This window comes from Etheostoma spectabile, chromosome 18 (genome assembly GCF_008692095.1).
Source record: "Etheostoma spectabile isolate EspeVRDwgs_2016 chromosome 18, UIUC_Espe_1.0, whole genome shotgun sequence".
Lineage (NCBI taxonomy): Eukaryota > Metazoa > Chordata > Actinopteri > Perciformes > Percidae > Etheostoma > Etheostoma spectabile.
Window position 1 is genome coordinate 1,712,345 of NC_045750.1, and position 19,089 is coordinate 1,731,433.

Sequence of the window (19,089 nt, forward strand, 5' to 3'; positions counted from 1 at the left end):
ATAGATAGATAGATAGATAGATAGATAGATAAATGGATGGATGGATAGATGGATGGATGGATGCTTTTTCATCCCAAGGGAAATTTTAGGCAACCAGTAGCTTAGACAACCATAACAAACACACACACATACACACATTACATCTCCCATACATTCTAATCACTTACAGAAATTTGAAGAGTTATAAAAATCAGGGACATTTAAAGAGTTGAAGGTGCTGATGTAGACTGTGTGCAGTGGTGGTGGTGCAAAAGAAAACAGTGTAGGGATTGATCAGTGCAATAGCTTATTATTAAATATTAACTATGAAAAGACAAGAATGTAAACATAATAGAATTGAAATTGCTTGACAGAAAAGAAATGATACCCTTTAAGAACAATATATAGCAGGGAATAAGTTAAAAGATATACGTAGATGCTTTGATGAGTAACGGTGCAGATCCATTAACTTCCACGCTGTTGAGCAACCAATTAAAAAGCAACAAAGTGAAAGTGGAACATTTTGGTTTTGTCTCACTGCGCTCACCATCTGCAGTCCACCGAGACGGATGGAGTTGCCCTCCCCGCATTGATTCAGAGCAGCAGCCACATGTCAACAACGTGGAGACCCAATCAGTCGAGAGGAGGAAGGGAGGAGGTGACAAACCCTCAGAGAGGAGGTGAGTTTCCCAGATGTTTGTGGAGCTCTCGTTGGGCCGAGCCGCCATTGACAAACATCTGGAGAAGTCATCAGCAGCTGGGCTGGGGTGGAGAACTCTTTTTCTGAAACGTGGTTTCTTAAAACAGCTGCGGGGCTGTTTCGGGTTGACGCATGTTAAAGTTATAACTGGGTTGGAATAATCTGGTGAGCACGTGCTCGGATTATTAAAACAAGCGTGGTGAAGATGGCAGGTTGCTACGGCGTGAGAACATCTTACAGCCTTCACGTTAGTCTCCAGCTTACTCATAGATACTTATACTTATAGAATGGGGGAGAGGAAGGTACCGTATTGGCTGCAAACATCCAATCATTTAACTTTATTTCAATGTTGAATTCATACCAATGTCCTGTCTGGTACAGATTCAAATGTTAAACAAAAAAATCCCAAAACATAAAACAGTATAATAATAATAAATACATACAATATATATACAGTATGTATAGGAATATAATATAAAACAATACAGTAAAATATATATATACTGTATATATGTATATACTATATGTATGTATGTAGGTGTACATATATACAGTATATATACAGTGTACATATACATATAAGAATATAATAGAATATAAAACACAATACAGTAAAATATATATATTCCGAATATGTTCATATATTTTGTGTGTGTGTGTGTGTGTGTGTGTGTGTGTGTGTGTGTGTGTGTGTGTGTGTTTGGGTGTCTTGACGGGGACGTCAGAGGACATAAAACAATGACTCACAGTCCCATGCATCTATGTGTGTGTGTGTGTGTTTGTAAATGCAAAAGAAAAAAAAAAAACATGATTTTTTTTTATTCCTCTTTTTAGTCAATTTAAGCATGGGTACGTAAACGTGTGAGCACCACTGTCTGTGTGTGTGTTTGTAAATGCATGTGTCTGTGCATACACAGTGTTATTGCAAACACCACAGTAGTAGTAGTAGTAGTAGTAGTACTTCCACTGCACGTCGGTGTGCATGCAGAAGCCTGTGTGCACGTCGGTGTGCATGCAGAAGCCTGTGTGCACGTCGGTGTGCATGCAGAAGCCTGTGTGCACGTCGGTGTGCATGCAGAAGCCTGTGTGCACGTCGGTGTGCATGCAGAAGCCTGTGTGCACGTCGGTGTGCATGCAGAAGCCTGTGTGCACGTCGGTGTGCATGCAGAAGCCATCCTGCCTGTGTGCACGTTGGCGTAGCTCACTTATTGATTTGTGTTAATGTAGAGGAGCTCCAGCAGGAGAGCTGAGTCAGAAGACAGACAGAAGACGGATGAAGACACGGGACCGTTTACAGTTAATCAATAATACTTTTTTTGCACACATGTTAACATATTGTGTGTAAACATTATTGAGTGTTGGATGAGGCCTTCAGATCCGTTACTTAAAGGGTCTGTACTCCATATTCAGAACATTAATATAGCAGTACACAAATATTTTCTGTGAAAAGATGTAGTGGAGCATTGGCGTCCTGAGTAGCGAATGTGTGCGTTGTAATACCAGCTTCTATGTTCTGTACACCAGTGATTCCCAAAGTGGGGGTCGGGACCCACAGGGGGGTCGCGAGCCGGAGAGGCGGGGTCGCGAGTTGATTTCCAGAAATAAAATAAAAATTTAAAAACGATTAGAAATAGCATGTGTTAGCCATGATTTTAACACAAGATAAAACTAGTGGCTATATTTAAAATACAACCAAGCAAATAAATAAACAGAGAACAGCTCTTTTGATTTTCTTTCTTTCCGAGTAGCGGTCTCCAACATTGAACCAAGACTGGACTTGCTGTGCTCCAAACATACTGCACATCCATCTCATTAGGCGAGGTTAAGGTCAAATTAAAGTTATGAGTAAATTACTGTAGAATAATGTTATGGCTGTTGTGTTATTTTGTGTGTTATTTTGTGTTGTCAATATGCTTGTGTTTGGACACGCCTTTAGTGTGTGCACGGTTGCGCGCAATGTTTATATACGTTTATAGCAGGGGGGTCGCAAGTCACTTGCACCGTTACTTTGGGGGTCGTGGGCTGAAAGTTTTGGGAACCCCTGCTGTACACGAGTGCATGTTTGTGCATGTTAGTGCACGTGAGTACATGTGAGTGCTCGTGCGTGCCTTGTGCGTCAGTCTCTGACACCGAGGGCCGTCGGTATTTACCAAGGTGTGGAACGGTCAGTGAGAGCCGTGTGGAGTCAATCCCAGACCACTTTTTTACCCTGAGTATCCAGTACAGCCCCTTAACCCTTGTGTTGTCTTTCCGTTGACCTGCAACTTTGGGTTTTTCTGGGTTCAAATTTCAACATTTTGATGTTTTTTTTCCTACACTTTTCTCTATGTTTTTTTTAGATTTTTTTCCAACATTTTTTGTCCCTTTTATTATGTTTTTGTATTTTTTTAACTCTTTTTTTTTTTTAATTCTTTTCTTACATTTTCCAATATTTTTTTTACTTTTTTTTTTAAACAAGTTTTTGTCACCTTTTTTGTTTGGTCGTTTTTTTCAGCGTTTAAAAGAAGTGTTTTTGTTGAATTTTTTCATGCGTTTTTGAAGTTTTTTCCAACATTTGTCACTTTTTATGATAAATATGTCATATTTCTGATAAATAAGTTTTTGGGTAAACCGGTCAATTTGATACCGAAGACAACAGGAGGGTTAAAGTAAAAGTACTAATACCCCACTGTGAAAAAACTCCACTAAGGGTAAAAGTCCTGCATTCAAAACCTTACTCAAGTGAAAGTATGTTTCAGCAAAATGTTCTAAATGTAGTAACTAAACTAAAAGTACATTGTGCCGTAAATGTTTCCTATTGTTTTTCCTATTCTATCTGATGTTGCATTAATGTGTATGTTGTATTTTACTGCTTTAGATGTTTGAGGCTCATTTTAACTCCTATATAAAATGTTGGGTAGTTTGATCTGCAGCAATGCATCATATTCTATAAAATCGTGTGTTTGTATTGGTTTTTTTGTATTTTGTATACGTTTTAAAACTTTTCATGGTGTCAGAAAGACAGGCTGCTGTTTTCAGCTTTGTGACGATGCATTTTCCAGCTGATCCAAGAGGGTTTTCAAAGAAAAGTGAGATTTCCAGCTCTTTTTAAAGTATAAAGCAGGTCAAGATGCTGTATAAATACTGTGAAAGTATCAACGCTCAATCCACAGAGAAATACACAGAGCCTGTCTTCAGAAACTGTGAATTGGAACGAGTCCTGACGCCTCGTTTAGAAGCCCAGGACTCTGAGGGCGTAGATGCAGAAGACCTGGAAACGCTGACCAGCAGACTGGGCTCCTATGGGAGAAGGGCTTAAAGAGACAGGCGCCAAAATGGAGCATTTCAAACGCGAGACAGACAACATGAGAGACAAAACATGTGTTTTTTAACATTAAAACATGTAAAAGTGTTTTAGTAGAAATCCAAAATGCAAGAATGAGCCTGGAAATTAGCATAATATAAGACATATGATCAGTGTGTTTGTAATGTCCGAATCTCGCCATTCTGAGAGCTCTGCATGGATCCCCGAGATGAAAAGACATGACCCCGATCAGCTGCACACAAGACGTCATCAATCAGAAAGACAGGTTACCTGTCTCAGTGTGACAAACGGGACGATCAAAACCTCACATTAGTGCTTATGCTGACTGCAGACTTGGCATTAATCCACAGTATTTGTGTTGCATCACGTTTTATAGAAATGAGCAGTTTACGTGAGCCGTGAGGGAGACGGTACACTGTGTTATTTCTGTTATAAGAGCATACAGTCATTTGTTCACACCTTTTTATGCTCATGTAGGACTCCCTCCACCTCTGCATGCATCCTGATTGGCCAGATTTCACACTGCAGCAGATGTTTCCTGTTGCACTGTGTGGGAGAAATCCAATGTTTTTCTTGGAATATGAGCAACAGATGGGGAGAAGCAGAACAGGAAAAAGAAAGGTGTGTTTAAAGATAACACACTGAATCATACAGCATGCAGAGAGAGGGGTGCATGCTCTTTCTATCCGCCTGTCTGATGATGATCACATCTCTTTGTTACTTAAGTTAAAAAGGGATCGCACACTAGACTTCACAGAGCTAAGACTTGGAGTGTAAATAGGAGCGTTTGGGAGGGATGACAACTTAAAGACTAACTGTAATGCTTATAATAAAATACTGTGCATCTGAAGGAAAGAGAGACAAAATGGTTTCAATGCACATATTTAGACATTGCAGCTCTTTGTGCAACTATCTTAAACTCTATATTAGTCCCTTAGGTAACTGTCTGACGTTTTCCTTTCTTATCTTTGTGTGACAAGTGTGTTCTGTTCATAATAACCTGTGCTACTTAAATCTTCCTCGCTTGGAGTTATTCTCCCTTCCATGAGAAATCAGTGGGATAAAGATTATGTCCTTCGCTGGTTTTTAAATGTCTGATAAGGTGAAATTTTAGTCTGAATTCTGAAGTACAATATGCATTTTTGTGCTGGAGATTAATGTGTGAGCAGGTGCTGACCTCAGGCCGGGTCAAACATACAGTCAATCAACAGGAAAGCACATTCAACTTGATACTCTCCCTCCACATATCTTCTTCATTCCGTCATCTCTCTGTTTCCTATCATTTCTTCAGCTTTTTTACAAGCTTCTTATGTCTCCATTTAGCTTCTTTCCCATTTTGATCTATCCATTTTTTTCATCGGGCTCTCTATCATCGGGACCAAACCGCATCTTTCATGCTGGCTTCACAGCAGAGTATAGAGTTGAAGATTAAAAAAGTGACCATCTACCATGAAGACAATAAATTGAACACACTTAAAATGCCACAGCACACACAGATGGTGAGAAATGGCCAGGGACTGAACAGCATTCCTGCTCATGAACACGTGACACAACACAAAGTCAAGAGGTCAGGTGTCCCGCTGCTGGGCTCGTTGACATACATAACATTCAAGTCTCTTTGTAGAAATACATAAAAGACTGAAGCAGCACGCAATCAGACACAGCTATACTGCAGATGCTATGTGAGGCTGTGAGCTAAATGCTAACTCCCAATGCTAATGTTTACCATGTGAGACTGTGACCTAAATGCTAACTCCCAATGCCGACATGCTAATGTTTACCATGGGAGGCTGACCACCTGGGGACCTGGTGCAATGGAAACAACCTGGAGCTCAACGCTGTAAAGACATTGGACGTGGTTGTGGACTTCAGGAAGAACTCTGCCCCACCTGCCCCCATCCCCCTCTGGGACTCAACAACAGGGCCGGGCGATATGGAGAAAGATCAGATATCGCGATATTTTTGTCCTAATACCTCGATGACGATATTGTGGCGATATTATAGGGTTGACAGTTGGTGCAAATGAACATAGGGAACATGAATGTCTGAACAAATGTGTCTTGTATTCATAGATGAGTTATTTAAGCCTGGACTAAAGTGGTGAACCGACTTCGAAGCTAACGTGACTAAAAACTAGCTGCATCGTTACATAACATCAACATATGTTTTTTTTGTGATTTAGGTGAAATTGACAAAAATAACCCTTTCTTTCAGACTCAAATCACTTCTTATTTTGCAACCCACGTGAGATGAAGTGGTTGAGTTTTGGGTGATTGAGTTCTTTTGAATAAATCATTTCCCTTTACATATGTTCAGCCTAACCTTTGGCTCACCTTGCTATTTCCTCGTTTTGATGAGTTCACAACCAATTGGCATTGTTTTGTTCCATGCAGTTTTGCTTGTACTAAAATTGAGTCCCATGACCGTATTGTACTCCATCTGTGTGATTAAGCTCTGAACTTCTTCTTCTTTCTTTTTTATCAAAAGTTTTGCTTGCGTTCATAGTTCTGACTGTTTTGTCTTTAGACTACAATTTTGTGCTTTTTCCAACCACAAAGATTTGTTTGAAACTGTTACTGCCAAGTAAGATAAGGAGTCAACTTTGTTACATTCCAAAATATTATCGTCATTTATTTTACAAAAAACTAGCAGATAAGACAGGGTTGTTATAAAAATAATTGATACGTATTCAGGAGAGCAAGGACGTGAAACCAGAATGGGATTCTCATCTGAGAGCGTGAAGTGCAAAGAAGCAGAAGGTGAAAGCAGATGATCTTCGTCAGTACAAATCAGTGATTTCCTTTGACAGCTCTCTCTTTGTGTGTGTGTGTGTGTGTGTGTGTGTGTGTGTGTGTGTGTGTGTGTGTGGTGACTGAAGCAGTGACAGCATCCCAGATACAGGAAGTGGCAGGGCTATCTGGTAAAGTTGGTTTCCTGTTGTGGTTTCTCACTTCTGCTTTGGATGTCAAGCGAGTTCAAGTTAATTATACTCCCACATCTTCTCACGTCTTCCACTGGTTCCTCTTAAGTAAAAGTACATGGACTGTATTTATATAGCTCTTCTCCAGTCTTAAAGACTACTCAAAGCACATTTACATAGCACAGGAACCATTCACACACATTCACACACTGTGGCCGAGGCTATTATGCACTTGCAGATAAACATATACACACATTTACACTCTTCACAATTCGACATAGGACTGCAGGGCCAGGGATTGAACCTCCGACCTTCCGATTGGTAGTTGTTGTTGTTTTTTCTTCCAAAGACTGAGTGCATGGATGTGTATGGAAGTAGGATTGAGTGGTTGTAAGGCATGTTTGGGTGAATAGAAGAAGGTGGCTTTTTATCTGATTTAGTATAGAGAATGGTAATTTGTAATCTGCAATTTGCACAGCTCTTTGAGTAGCCCATATATTAGACATATAGCCCATATATAATGCATATAGCCCACATATTTTACATATAGCCCATACATTACACATATAGCCCATATATTATACATATAGCCCATATATTATACATATAGCCCATTTATTATACATATAGCCCACATATTATACATATAGCCCATATATTGTACATATAGTCCATTTATTGTACATATAGTCCATATATTATACATATAGCCCACATATTATACATATAGCCCATATTTTGTACATATAGTCCATTTATTGTACATATAGTCCATATATTATACATGTAGCCCACATATTTTACATATAGCCCATATATTATACATATAGCCCATATATTATACATATAGCCCATATATTGTACATATAGTCCATATATTGTACATATAGTCCATATATTATACACACAGCCCATATATTATACATATAGCCCATATATTGTACAAATAGCCCATGTATTGTACATATAGTCCATATATTATACATATAACCCATATATTATACACATGACCCATTTGTTTACTGTACATTTGTATTTTAGTTGTTTTAACCCTGTTCTTGTTGTTGTGTGTCGTAACTCTTGCAGCAAAATTACTCAGTGTCCAAACCAGATTCCTCCTTAGGGAGACTAATAAAGATACTTTGACTTTGACTTTACCACCTGAACCATAGTTGCTGTATGCGCAAAAGCACGAATACCACAATGTAAAAATACTCCATTGCAAGTGCAGAAGTAGCTACATGTTGTTAGGCTAGTGTACTCAAAGTGCTTGTTTTTGGGATAAGACCCATCCTAAAGGTCACAAGATAAATCTCAGGGGTGTGAGGCAATTAATGAGGCGAGAAAGAAGAAAAATCAAAGTTCTGCTTAACAGATTTAAATTCATTTTCTTCTAGAATTTTCTCAAATTTGGGACTTTTTGTGAGACATCACAAATTGCCTCTTTGGGCCTTGATCAGTTATTTAAATGAAATTATCAGAAGTTTAGAGGCAAAAACACTCTTTGGTGAAGCTGCTAACTGAGGGGCAACATGACAAAATATTTGGGGGCTGGGGGGAATCTCAAACTGAATTATAGGAACTGCATCTTCAGATATATGTGTAGTCAAATGTATATCTCTGAAATGTAGCGATACAGACATATAAAGTAGCAAGTAAAGTAAGTAGATGTACATAGTTATTTTCCAACACTGCTTCTCAAAAACTCATTTCATTCTCCAGTTTTTTTTTTTGAAGACATGAAATTCTGCAACAAACGTGTGCTATGAGGTGAAATGGGTTTTATTTCAGTTTGTGTGTTGTCGTTATTGTTGACTTGTGTCTTTATCCCACTGTGTACAGTTAGGTCAGCCGCTCTGATAAAAGCTCATTTTTCATTCATTACTCACACATGATGTCAGCGCAGCACCGAGCCATTACACACCACCAACACCCACAACTCTGGTCGCATGACGAATGTGTTTATAAGAAGCCGGAGCTACTGTTCTCCCCCCCCCCCCCCCTCCGTCTGGGGGAGCAGGTGGGGGTGTGGGGGGGGGCCGGCATGACTAACCGACCAACCGCAGCGCAGCTATTTCTGTAGATGCCATCACCACTGTACTGTATTCCTAACATTTCACACGTATCTGCCTGATAATTTGGTGACTGTTCAGAGTTACTGACAGTTGTGTGTCAGTAAAGGGCTGGTGCTTGCATAGACGGAGCACACACACACACACACACACACACACACACACACACACACACACACACACACACACACACACACACACACACACCAGCACACCCACACACACACACAGGAAACCGCATTTGCTGACTATGTTATTGTGTTTACAGAAATCCTGCAGTGACACAGGTTATCAGTTAGGCTGGACTGTAGACAATGGCTCATCTATATATCATACCTATAGTTAGGATGTGTGTGTTTGGGCGTGCTTGTGCTGAGGTTAGGAAAACATGCTGCCTTATAAAGTCCTCAGAAATTCCTGTAAATTTAATTTTCACAAACTAGGGGTGAGAATTTCTCTCATATGCCCCCAAAAATGTCATTCTTGAGAATGATAATTAAGATTTTAGGGTAAAAGACTTATGCTAATGAAGCAATGTGGTTGTGTGAGGGAGATAGATAGATAGACTTGTGTACTGACAGGATACTGTGTGTGTGTGTGTGTGTGTGTGTGTGTGTGTGTGTGTGTGTACTTGGCAGTGCTGTGTGGCATTCAGCACCTGCTGGCTATTGGACTGAAGTAGGAGACAATAAGACAACAGAAAACACAAAGAACGCTTCCCTCCCTCCGTTTGATAGATAACTAATAAAAGTTACATTTTCTTGGGGCTAACAACTTCAGTGTTCATGTTTCAGTCAAAAACAACTGCTTAACTAATCATTTGAATGAACTTTAAATTGTATAAGTGTGCAGCAAAATGGTCTGAGACGTACAATTACAGTGCTGTGGTTCTATTTTATTCCATAAATAGGCAAGTTATTAAAAGAATATGCTGTAGTACTCCAAAAATGATAATTCTGAAGCTAACAACCACCACGGACATGTATAACTATCTAAGAATTAGGCTATAAAAAATCAACAGAATAAATTTCACTATTTCAAACAAATTAATACTTTGACAAGAGTGTTGTATGTACAATAGGCTGTTTGTCAACCAATTAAATACAATCATATTTTATCATGTAGATTAAAAAAGAAATGGGTAACTTCCCAATTACAGCGTTTTTTTGTTAACTTTATTTTGTTGTAGTCTTTCTATGCCTTATTATTTTATTTAATGTAACGTTGGTGAAAGTGTGTTTGTATGTCTTTATGCACCCATATCTTTTGGTTAATGAACATACAAAAAAATAAAATAAATAAATAAATGAACACGTTGTGGACTTTTTCACAGAAATGATCCTTTTATGTGGTCAAATTAGTAAAGTAAATCGGTTAGAAGCTTAAAATAAAAACAAAGCGTGGGCCTTAATTAACATATAATTACGTAATCCTACTTACTACGCGAAGTACTTATAATTAACCCCTTCAAACCAGAGTGCAATAAGGAAAGCAGCGTCATAAATCACATTAATTGGACCTCAAACAGTTAACAGTTTTTGCGCGTGCACGGACACACAGCCAGAGTGACTCGGGAGCGCGCAGAGGCGCACCGAGAACGCGAAGCAGAAACCGATCAGACAGCAGGTCGGTCGGTGAGCTCGGAGACGGACCACACGAAGGACCGGCGGAAAAACGGGAGACCGGAGCCTTTTTAATTTGGTTCCTGTTGCGGCGGTGGTTTCTCCCCTTGTGGACTAACGTTACGGGACGTTTTATTCACCGGTTCAGACGGACAGAGAGGGTCAGAAAGGCTGTCCACCATGTCGGGGAGCAGGGAGGAGGAGAGGAGGAAACTGGCCGACATCATCAACCACTGGAACGCCAACCGGCTCGACCTGTTCGAGATCAGCCGGCCCACGGAGGTAGGAGACCCCCCCCTTGAGTAGCAGGAGAGGCCGCGGTCCCGCAGGCCCTCTCCTGGGTAAACAAGAGACCTTAGAGCCTCCACTGCTGACACTTGGTTTGATATTTGTTGAAAGCCGAGCTGTTGTGGGCAGCGTGGTTTACTCAGTGGGAAGAGAGAATGAACGCCAAACTCTATTGAAAAATCTGACGATTTACTCATTCGTCATTTGGACACGTTATACAGCACGAGTCCGTTGACATTAAATACATATTTGGGCTTTCATGGCGACTTAATAGGCAAAATATGTGTCTAAAGAGCAGTAACGTTACCGTGTTTGGGGTAAAATCCCTTTTTAGAAACATTTCATATTAGCGTAGCGTAAGCTAGCTAACACTACTAGCTAGCTACCGCCTACCGCTGTGTCTCTGAAAGTTAGCAAGTAGGTAACGTTAATAGGAGCTAGGAATAATCAACTCAAAGTTGACAAGTTACAGAAGCACTTTGTGTTTTTGTGCATAATACATATGCCGAATTTTAAGGGAAGTCCAATGATTTGTTGAATATCTTCAGGTGTATTGACGGATATGTGTACGTGTGCAATAGGAGAGGAAAGACTAAATTGCCAGATTTTGAATGGAGTTTGGTGTTGAATATCCAATACAAGAGAGAAAGGCACGAATCGGGGCTAGCTAGCTAGCTAGATAGCAAGAACATTACCTGTGGAGCAAACACGAACCCTGCCATTGTGTTAAATACAAGAAAAGGGCAAGTCTGATGGTGGAGTGTGTGTATATGTTATGTATGTATGTATATATGTATGTATTCATGCATATTCACATTAGCATACATACAACACAGCATTGCATTTAAATGAAAAACCAAAATTGTTAAATATCCAGCTATCCCAATGTGAGCTGTGTGTATTGGTCGTGCGGCGGGCGTGCAGCAGTGCCTGCAATGGCTCACAAACCCAGTTAACACGGTAAGGTTTGATACGCAGGGCAAATAGGTAAAAGCTTAAAGTATTAGCAACAAGCTAGGCGTAAAATGCTTACACCAGGTAGGGCACACAAAGCACGGTTGCTACAAGCCCAAAACACAATCTCACGTGCAATGTACAGACCATGTCATGTCGCCCTGCATTGTCCTTACAGCTAGCTTGATGCGAGCTGCTTGTTTGACCAGCAATAATTTGACCCTGCAACAGCAGTGCTGTAATTAAATCCCGTCTGGACTCAGGTTGTGGTTATTCACTATCATGACAGGGTAAGAAACTCCTCTCTGTGGGCTTTAGCTAGTTAGCTACCACAGAACAGCAAGGGCTTGGTGATGTTGTAGTCTTTAAGCAGTTAGTCAATAACCATTTATTCTTACTCTTTAACTGGTGCATCTCATGGCTGAGTAGTTTTAATTTATAGCTACTGGGGTTGCATCAGCTGCAGTGTTTTAGGCGGGCAGCCCCCACACCCCCACACCCCCACCTCTCCTTAGATAAGGGTGGAAGGGGGCCACAGGATCCCCTCTCCTCTCTCCTTGAGCCGATTAATTTGTCAGGATTGTAGCTGGCAAGCCGTTGGCCAGGGTTGTGTACTGCACACACAACCCCGCCGTTCTGTGAGGAATGATTAACCCCGTCCACAAGTTCACTTGGCAGTGATTCTCTTACTGTACGAGGAGCATTGCTTCAGTGTTACTACTGGAGACTGCTCAGAGTTGAGTCCTGTAGAACATGATTAAATGTGAGCAGATGCATGGCCTTCCTTGCCACGCCACACCCAACCCATATGTCAGCTGGCAGAGCCCCCAAGCTGCAAGTGTCTAGACTGCTTCTAAACTTAGCTGTACGTAAAATATGCTGCATTTGTATAAATATGTTGCAGTACGATCTGTGATTGACACTGATTTTTACATTTACCACACACACACACACATCTGATAGACAGTGTTTTAATTTGTGAATTTGCAGAGGCACGGAGAGCGGTGAGATCATTTGTGTGATTAGATTAGCCACGGATGGCTGATTAGTCTGGAGCAAGGGTTCTCAAACTTTTTAATCTTCCAACCCAAACTGAATAGGTCCTGCTGTGGGACTTATGGTGTGGCTCATTATAACATAACAGGTATTCGTGTCACGTGTGGACTCACCATAGGCAGAGACTCGGGGCTTATTGTTGCAAAATTCAATAAACACTAGGCTTGAAAGATGTAGCACAATGCATGTACTGGAATTCGGATGCAATCACACCAACAGTTGGTCTTATTTTGATAAAAATATTGTGGGAATGTTTACTTTGCTTCATATTTAATCTGTCTAGGTTCACACTGTCCACTTATAAGTGTACACAAGCTTGCAAACAAATGATTATTATACTGAGATTTGGCAATTTTTAATCCTTTTATGTTTTGTGTGTGGTGGGGATGGGCCACGTTCTGGTTAAAGACTTATTATTAATTGACCACACTGCAAATGCAGTTTCTGGTTTAGTCCTTTATCAACCGTTTGCTATTCACAGAAAAGACGCTCTCAGTCCTGTTTGAAGAGAAGCGCTGTGTTGTTTTTTTAGGATTGTGAGCAGAGTCTGCAGCATCAGGAGGACTCCTCCTCAAAACACAAGGTTTCATGTGAATTAAAAGTTTGAATGTTGACAACTCATATCCAGCACTTCCTTGTGCTTGAAAAGCTGTGCATATGGGAAAAGTTGTCGTCAAGATTGTCCTAAATATAACTTGTGAGATAAAGAGCGCAGTATTGACAAAGCAAGTTTCTGAAGGAAGTCTTGGTTTTCATAACTCTGGAGCCAGTTCTTGATATCCAACTCCACATGTCAGCTTGTTTGTTCCATACAAGCTCTGGTACACCGGCAGCGTGAGCCTGAACAAGCTATACACAAAAGTGTTGGGAGACACATATGTAAAACATTAACAGTACATGCTGACACACACAACAAGCACACTTTGTATACAATGCAAGCAGGGTTCAAAATTAGCACCATCTACCAGCCAAATGGGGGAGAAAGGTGCAAGTGGCTGGTAGATTTGCTTTACTCAACAGCCAAAAAAAAACATGGTTATTGCGTGGCTGGTAAAATTTGAACATTCACTAGCCATTTGGCTGCTTGATGAAAAGTAAATATTAAACCCTGAATGCAAGTAAATGATCAAGTGGATGATTCATATCACTACTAAGTACTTTCAGCGTTCACTCCCTGTGCACTGCACTCAGGCAGCGTGTATCCAGGGATACAATTAGCCACAAAGAGGTGCCTGTGACAGTTTTGTAATTATCAGGTAGTACTATTTAAGCCACTAATTACATGTAACAGTGTTATTAATCAGGCAGATCTAATGTATTATGTTGATGTTATTTATGACATTTTCCATGGCCGGGGCCGTTTGAGTTGTAGTTAGGCTAAATGATGAGGGAACTAGACCTGTATATCAGTGTATTTTCCTTGGAGAAGTGCTGAATCATGCAAACTTGTCTGTATCTTGTATCAGGAAAGGGTTTTGAGTTTTGGCAGGAGTCAGAATCGCCGAACTGTACAGCATGATGCAGGTAGGACAGTTTTAAAGCTCCCGCACTAGTCCTGCACGAGTGCTGAACTCAGGAATGTTTTCACTTTTGTTTTGACCAACTCAAGAGAGGCTTATGGTTTCAAACAGCTTTTTTCGTCTGTCCAGTTCACGAAGGATTCTGTCAGGAAATGAGGCCTTATTGAACTCTCAAAATCTGTTGAATACCACATGTTATACATGAAATTATAAACCTTGTTGCTAATGTGGCTTTTATTGCATTTCACGCTGTACATTGATGACTTAGACAGGTCTTCTTAAATAGACTTTATGGGGCATTTAGTTTGTAGCAGAGCTGGGAATTAAAGCAAAATATCACGCCCTGTTATGTAGTTTTACTTCCAGTTGTCCACAGCTAAACTTCCATGCTCCAAAGACAGGACGTGATGAACACAGCATGACAGATATTTTCGTTTTTATCATGTCTGCTCAGCTGCAACAGACTCAAACATATTGTATTTAAATGTCCTGTCCTGAACCTTATGTTGCTGATTTATAGATTTACAGCTTTTGATAGTGGGACCTGTGCTGGTTTCTCTTTTTGTTAATTGGTCTGGTTTTTCTGCTCGTTGAAATAGTCCTACATGCAAGTTGCTTTTGCTACTGCCACACCATGAGCTAACTGGCTGTGCCTGTTACTTCATGGCTTAGCCTTTCATTCACCATAGAAGAAGCCATCTTGACCCAGTGAGTTTACCAGAGAGACTTTCAGTCGCTCTGAGAGTCCTGGCATCCGGTTACCCTCGTGCTCCTTCAGACTTCCTGTTTCCGCTTTGTTGCGCGCCTCTGGAAAAAAAAAAAAGAAGAGTGGTGCACATCTTCTGGACGAGCACTCAAAATCCTGACGTTCCCCCGAGATCGACGTCCTTTTGACGTCACTTTGGCGTGCACAAGCTCGGATGTGTCGAGTGTAAATCGTAAATCTTAACAGCTCACGTAACCTCTGTGCGTGAATAGGCGTGGACTAAGATCACACATACATTAGCGAACAGTTTAATGGACTATTCAAACACTAGAAAGGCTAAATTTGAGGACAATTCAGCAATGCTGCTTTTAAAGGACGTAGTTTTTAGCAGAACACAATAAGGTGGAAAAATGTGTGTGTAAATAATCAATCAGCCTTATGTCCTAATATTGCTCTGGATATATTCCTCAGCTCCACTATGCATGGCTGCATAGGAAGACTATATACTATATATCCAGGTTAGCATCTTTACTGTGACCCAGGTAGGTTGAAAGACTGAGAAACAGGTGTTTGTAACATTTGCAGATGACTAAAGGGAACAGGTTAATAGCAAGAGTGTGGTCACATATCTGGTGTATCGTTTCTTCACAGCTTAATTGAAAAACATGCCAAGTGGTGCAGCAGTAGTACTGTATTGTAATAAAAAGTACAGGAGGACAGCAGGCAATGAAAGCAGTTATTTGTCTTCATACAGCACTATGTCATGTCCCGGGGTTGTCATGATATTCACAAACCAGAATCACAGCAGTTACCTTTTGCTCAAAATGAATCAAAGTGTGTCTAAACGGTACTTTTCTCAAAACCCTGACTCGCTGCATTTGAGGTGAAAGGCATTTACTAGCAGGAAGCTCGGATCCACCTAATTTCCTTTGGGATGTGAATGCACCACGTAAGCATGCTCGCCGTGACATCAGCGGCCAATCCCTCCCTTTCCCTGTTGCACAGGAAGCAGGAAGCAGACAGGAAGGTGTGTGTTGTGTGGAGATAGGGGGTTTCCTGTGCTCCGGGTAGAAAGACTGGGTTGTTTTCACAGTGATGCGGGATCAGATTTAGTTTTATTTTACCAGCCATTTCCAGATTCCAGAGTAACGGTGGCACAGATGTTATTGTTAGGAGAGTACAGTATATTTTGGTGCAGCAACCCTGGTCAAGTTCAGATATGTATTGTTGATTTATATTTTGTGCTTGGTTTGCTTTATTGACGTTGTCGCTAGATTGTCATCTTCGGGGGTGGCTCAGTCCACAGGGAGTTGGGTTGGGAACCGGAGGGTCGCCAGGCTAAAGTATGGTGTGTGTGTGTGGACTGGCAGCTGGACCAGTGCCAGTTCACCTCCTGGGCACTGCCAAGGTGCTCTTGAGCAAGGCCTCACCGAAATTTTTTCACTCAATTTTTTTACGCTCAGGGCACTGCCCCCACCCCCCCCCACACCAACACCACACCAACTATGACATTTCTCTGTTAGTGCATGTAAAGGACCTAAGGATGTGTGGTTATTTCAGGCCTGTGTCCTGTGTGTAGTTTGTAATGACAACAGTGTGTAAAAAAAAAAAACGTTGAGTATGTAGTTAAAGCTTTACCTGGATGTACCCTAAATATCTTCTCCGCCTCTTCCAGGTGTCACTCACAGCATTTTGAAACCAATTGGTGTTTAGCCATTTGAAAGGATGTGTTCTTTTTCTTTCTTGCCTAGCTGATGGAAGTGGTGGCGGCAAGTCTCGCCGTTTAAGAAAATACAGAAAAATTGCAATAGATCGAGATTTTGCAGAGCTTTAAACAAGATCTTGAATGTGATGTTTTGTTTTGTCCGACCAACGTTACAAAGCACACACATATTCATTTTCCTATAATGTATGGACAAGAAAAAGCAGTAAATCCTCACATTTGAGGAGCTGGAAACATCAACTGTTATTTCATTTTTTGCAGTTTAACCTCATATTGCTCACTCCTATTTATCTTCTTTCCTATCCCACCTGTCTGTATAGCTGCACAGATGACTCTTTATTGAACATGCTAAGACATTAAGTCAGCCATATTGTTCTGCAGATTAAGGGAAGTGTGTGGTTTTCCTGGGACTTCTGCTCTTTTGTACAGCGGCACTGGACCAAAATGCTCAATGAGGAGCCAGTGTGTTCAGCTGAGAAATCCCATGTCGCTACTGAGGGAAAAGGCCGTTGACTGGCTCGGTGTTTGACTTTGACTAAAAGGTCACTGTCGGCCTGGCGTGGACCTGTTTTCAGCAGCAGCTGGTGATAGTAGCAGCAGCAGCAGCAGCAGCAGCAGCAGCAGCAGCATAGTGGAGGCCTGGTTAACAGATTTGCTGGCCTCAGCCACATCTCTCACACTCACACTCACACTCACACTCACACTCACTCACTCTCTGTGCGTTTATCTGTGTTTGCATTGTCCCTCGTGTGTGCATTGGCCATGTCCGTCTCCCTTCCTTTTTTGTCTCTCTCTCTTATCATGTCATGTGGCTGCTAGCTGGCTGCATCACCATGGTAACGATGTGGCTGGGATGGCCACACAGAGCACAGAAGCTCACCAAAAAAGACCTGTCAATCACAGATGTATTCAGTTGTTGACAGGCTTGTAAAAGGTGTGTGTTTGTGTGTGTGTTATGGTTGAAGGCATTCTTAGAGACCTTCACCAGCTAGCATCATGGTTCGGTTAATTGGGATGCAGCTCTGGACCTGAAGTGAACAGGATTCAGTATTCTGCTCATTCTGCACCTGGAGTAGCAGGTGGGTGGGGTGACCGTCAGCGACGAGCTAAATGATGTGTCGTCATCGAAGGTGTTGCAGTTCCTAGATGTTGTAGTTCTATATGGAGGGGCCCAGTGAAGCTAAGGCCCCATTTACACTTGTCCTTTCAAGTGTCTTGTATCCTGATAAAATCGTATGCAAAATAAGAAACTTATTACTTATTAGAGATATGCATTTACACTGACCTAATCACAAATTGGAATGCGTTCCCTCGCAGGCCATATGCAAATTAAAGTTGGTCCTAATCCAGTCTGGAGGGTGGTGGTAATGCAGTTCTTTGGTAACAGACCAAGAGAAGAAGAACAAGGCTTGGTTTCTGAATTCAATACTTTTTAATGCCTCTTTAGTATCAAGTATCGAAAAAATGCCTCGTCCTTCACTACCAAATTTCAAAGGAGTACATGTCATCTGTGTCAGTGAGCCAATAAGCATGCAGCATGCTTCTACTAAGGTCTAATAATGCTGGTGATTGGCTGTCAAATGTTAACGTCATAGAGGCATGCAGGAAAAACTCAAACTCAGACAAGGCTCACGTACTAGGAGCTGAAACATAAGTTACAAGATTTTGCGGTAATTTAGATTTTTTTTAAATGGATCTTATAAATTGGAATTGAAAAACTCAGTTTCACTCAGGAAGCGGTATCGGAAACAGTGTATACCCAGCCCTACAAAGAACTTTAGCAGTTTAGTTACAACCGTAACAGTTTTGTCAGCTAGCTAATTCGCTTCCGTAAGCTAACATCAACACGTGGATGACTTACATTTTTTGGGACTGTAAGCAAGACAAAGATGTTATCGTCTTCACGGGCTTTTACCCGCGTCAATCCATCATGTATACAGATCAGGGATCAGATAAACGCTGCAGCAGCTCAGCACAAGACGGATGGATCATTTCAGCGAGTGGCTTTTACCACTGATCGCTCACTGATAGTTCCACTTGGGAGGAGTCAAGATAAGGAATGCATATTGGAGACACGGATGCATCTGCATGTTTTAAACATCTAGCTAGAAAGCATCTCAAAGCACCTCCTGAGCTGCTATTTAACCCTCATGTTGTCCTCATGTTGTCCTCTGGTCAAACTGATTTGTTTCCCTATATCAATGTTCTTTTTAACTACCCAAAATAACACGATTGATTCCACACA

At 41.1% G+C, this 19,089-nt stretch overlaps 1 protein-coding gene and 1 long non-coding RNA gene across 2 annotated transcripts in view; one reads left to right on the top strand and one right to left on the bottom strand.

The window, feature by feature from the left end:
• The window catches only part of LOC116706306 (uncharacterized), a 17,823-nt gene extending 11,826 nt beyond the window's left edge, over positions 1-5,997 (bottom strand). Inside the window, exons 1-2 of the long non-coding RNA XR_004336199.1 lie at positions 5,904-5,997; positions 5,228-5,231 (exon numbers count right to left, since the gene is read on the bottom strand). This is a non-coding gene — a long non-coding RNA (uncharacterized LOC116706306). The remainder of the gene's footprint in view (positions 1-5,227; positions 5,232-5,903) is intronic.
• A 4,558-nt stretch (positions 5,998-10,555) lies between these two features.
• The window catches only part of afdna (afadin, adherens junction formation factor a), a 137,030-nt gene continuing 128,496 nt past the window's right edge, over positions 10,556-19,089 (top strand). Inside the window, 1 exon segment of the mRNA XM_032543055.1 lies at positions 10,556-10,879. Within this exon segment, the coding sequence (XP_032398946.1) occupies positions 10,778-10,879 (102 nt within the window). The 5' untranslated portion in view covers positions 10,556-10,777.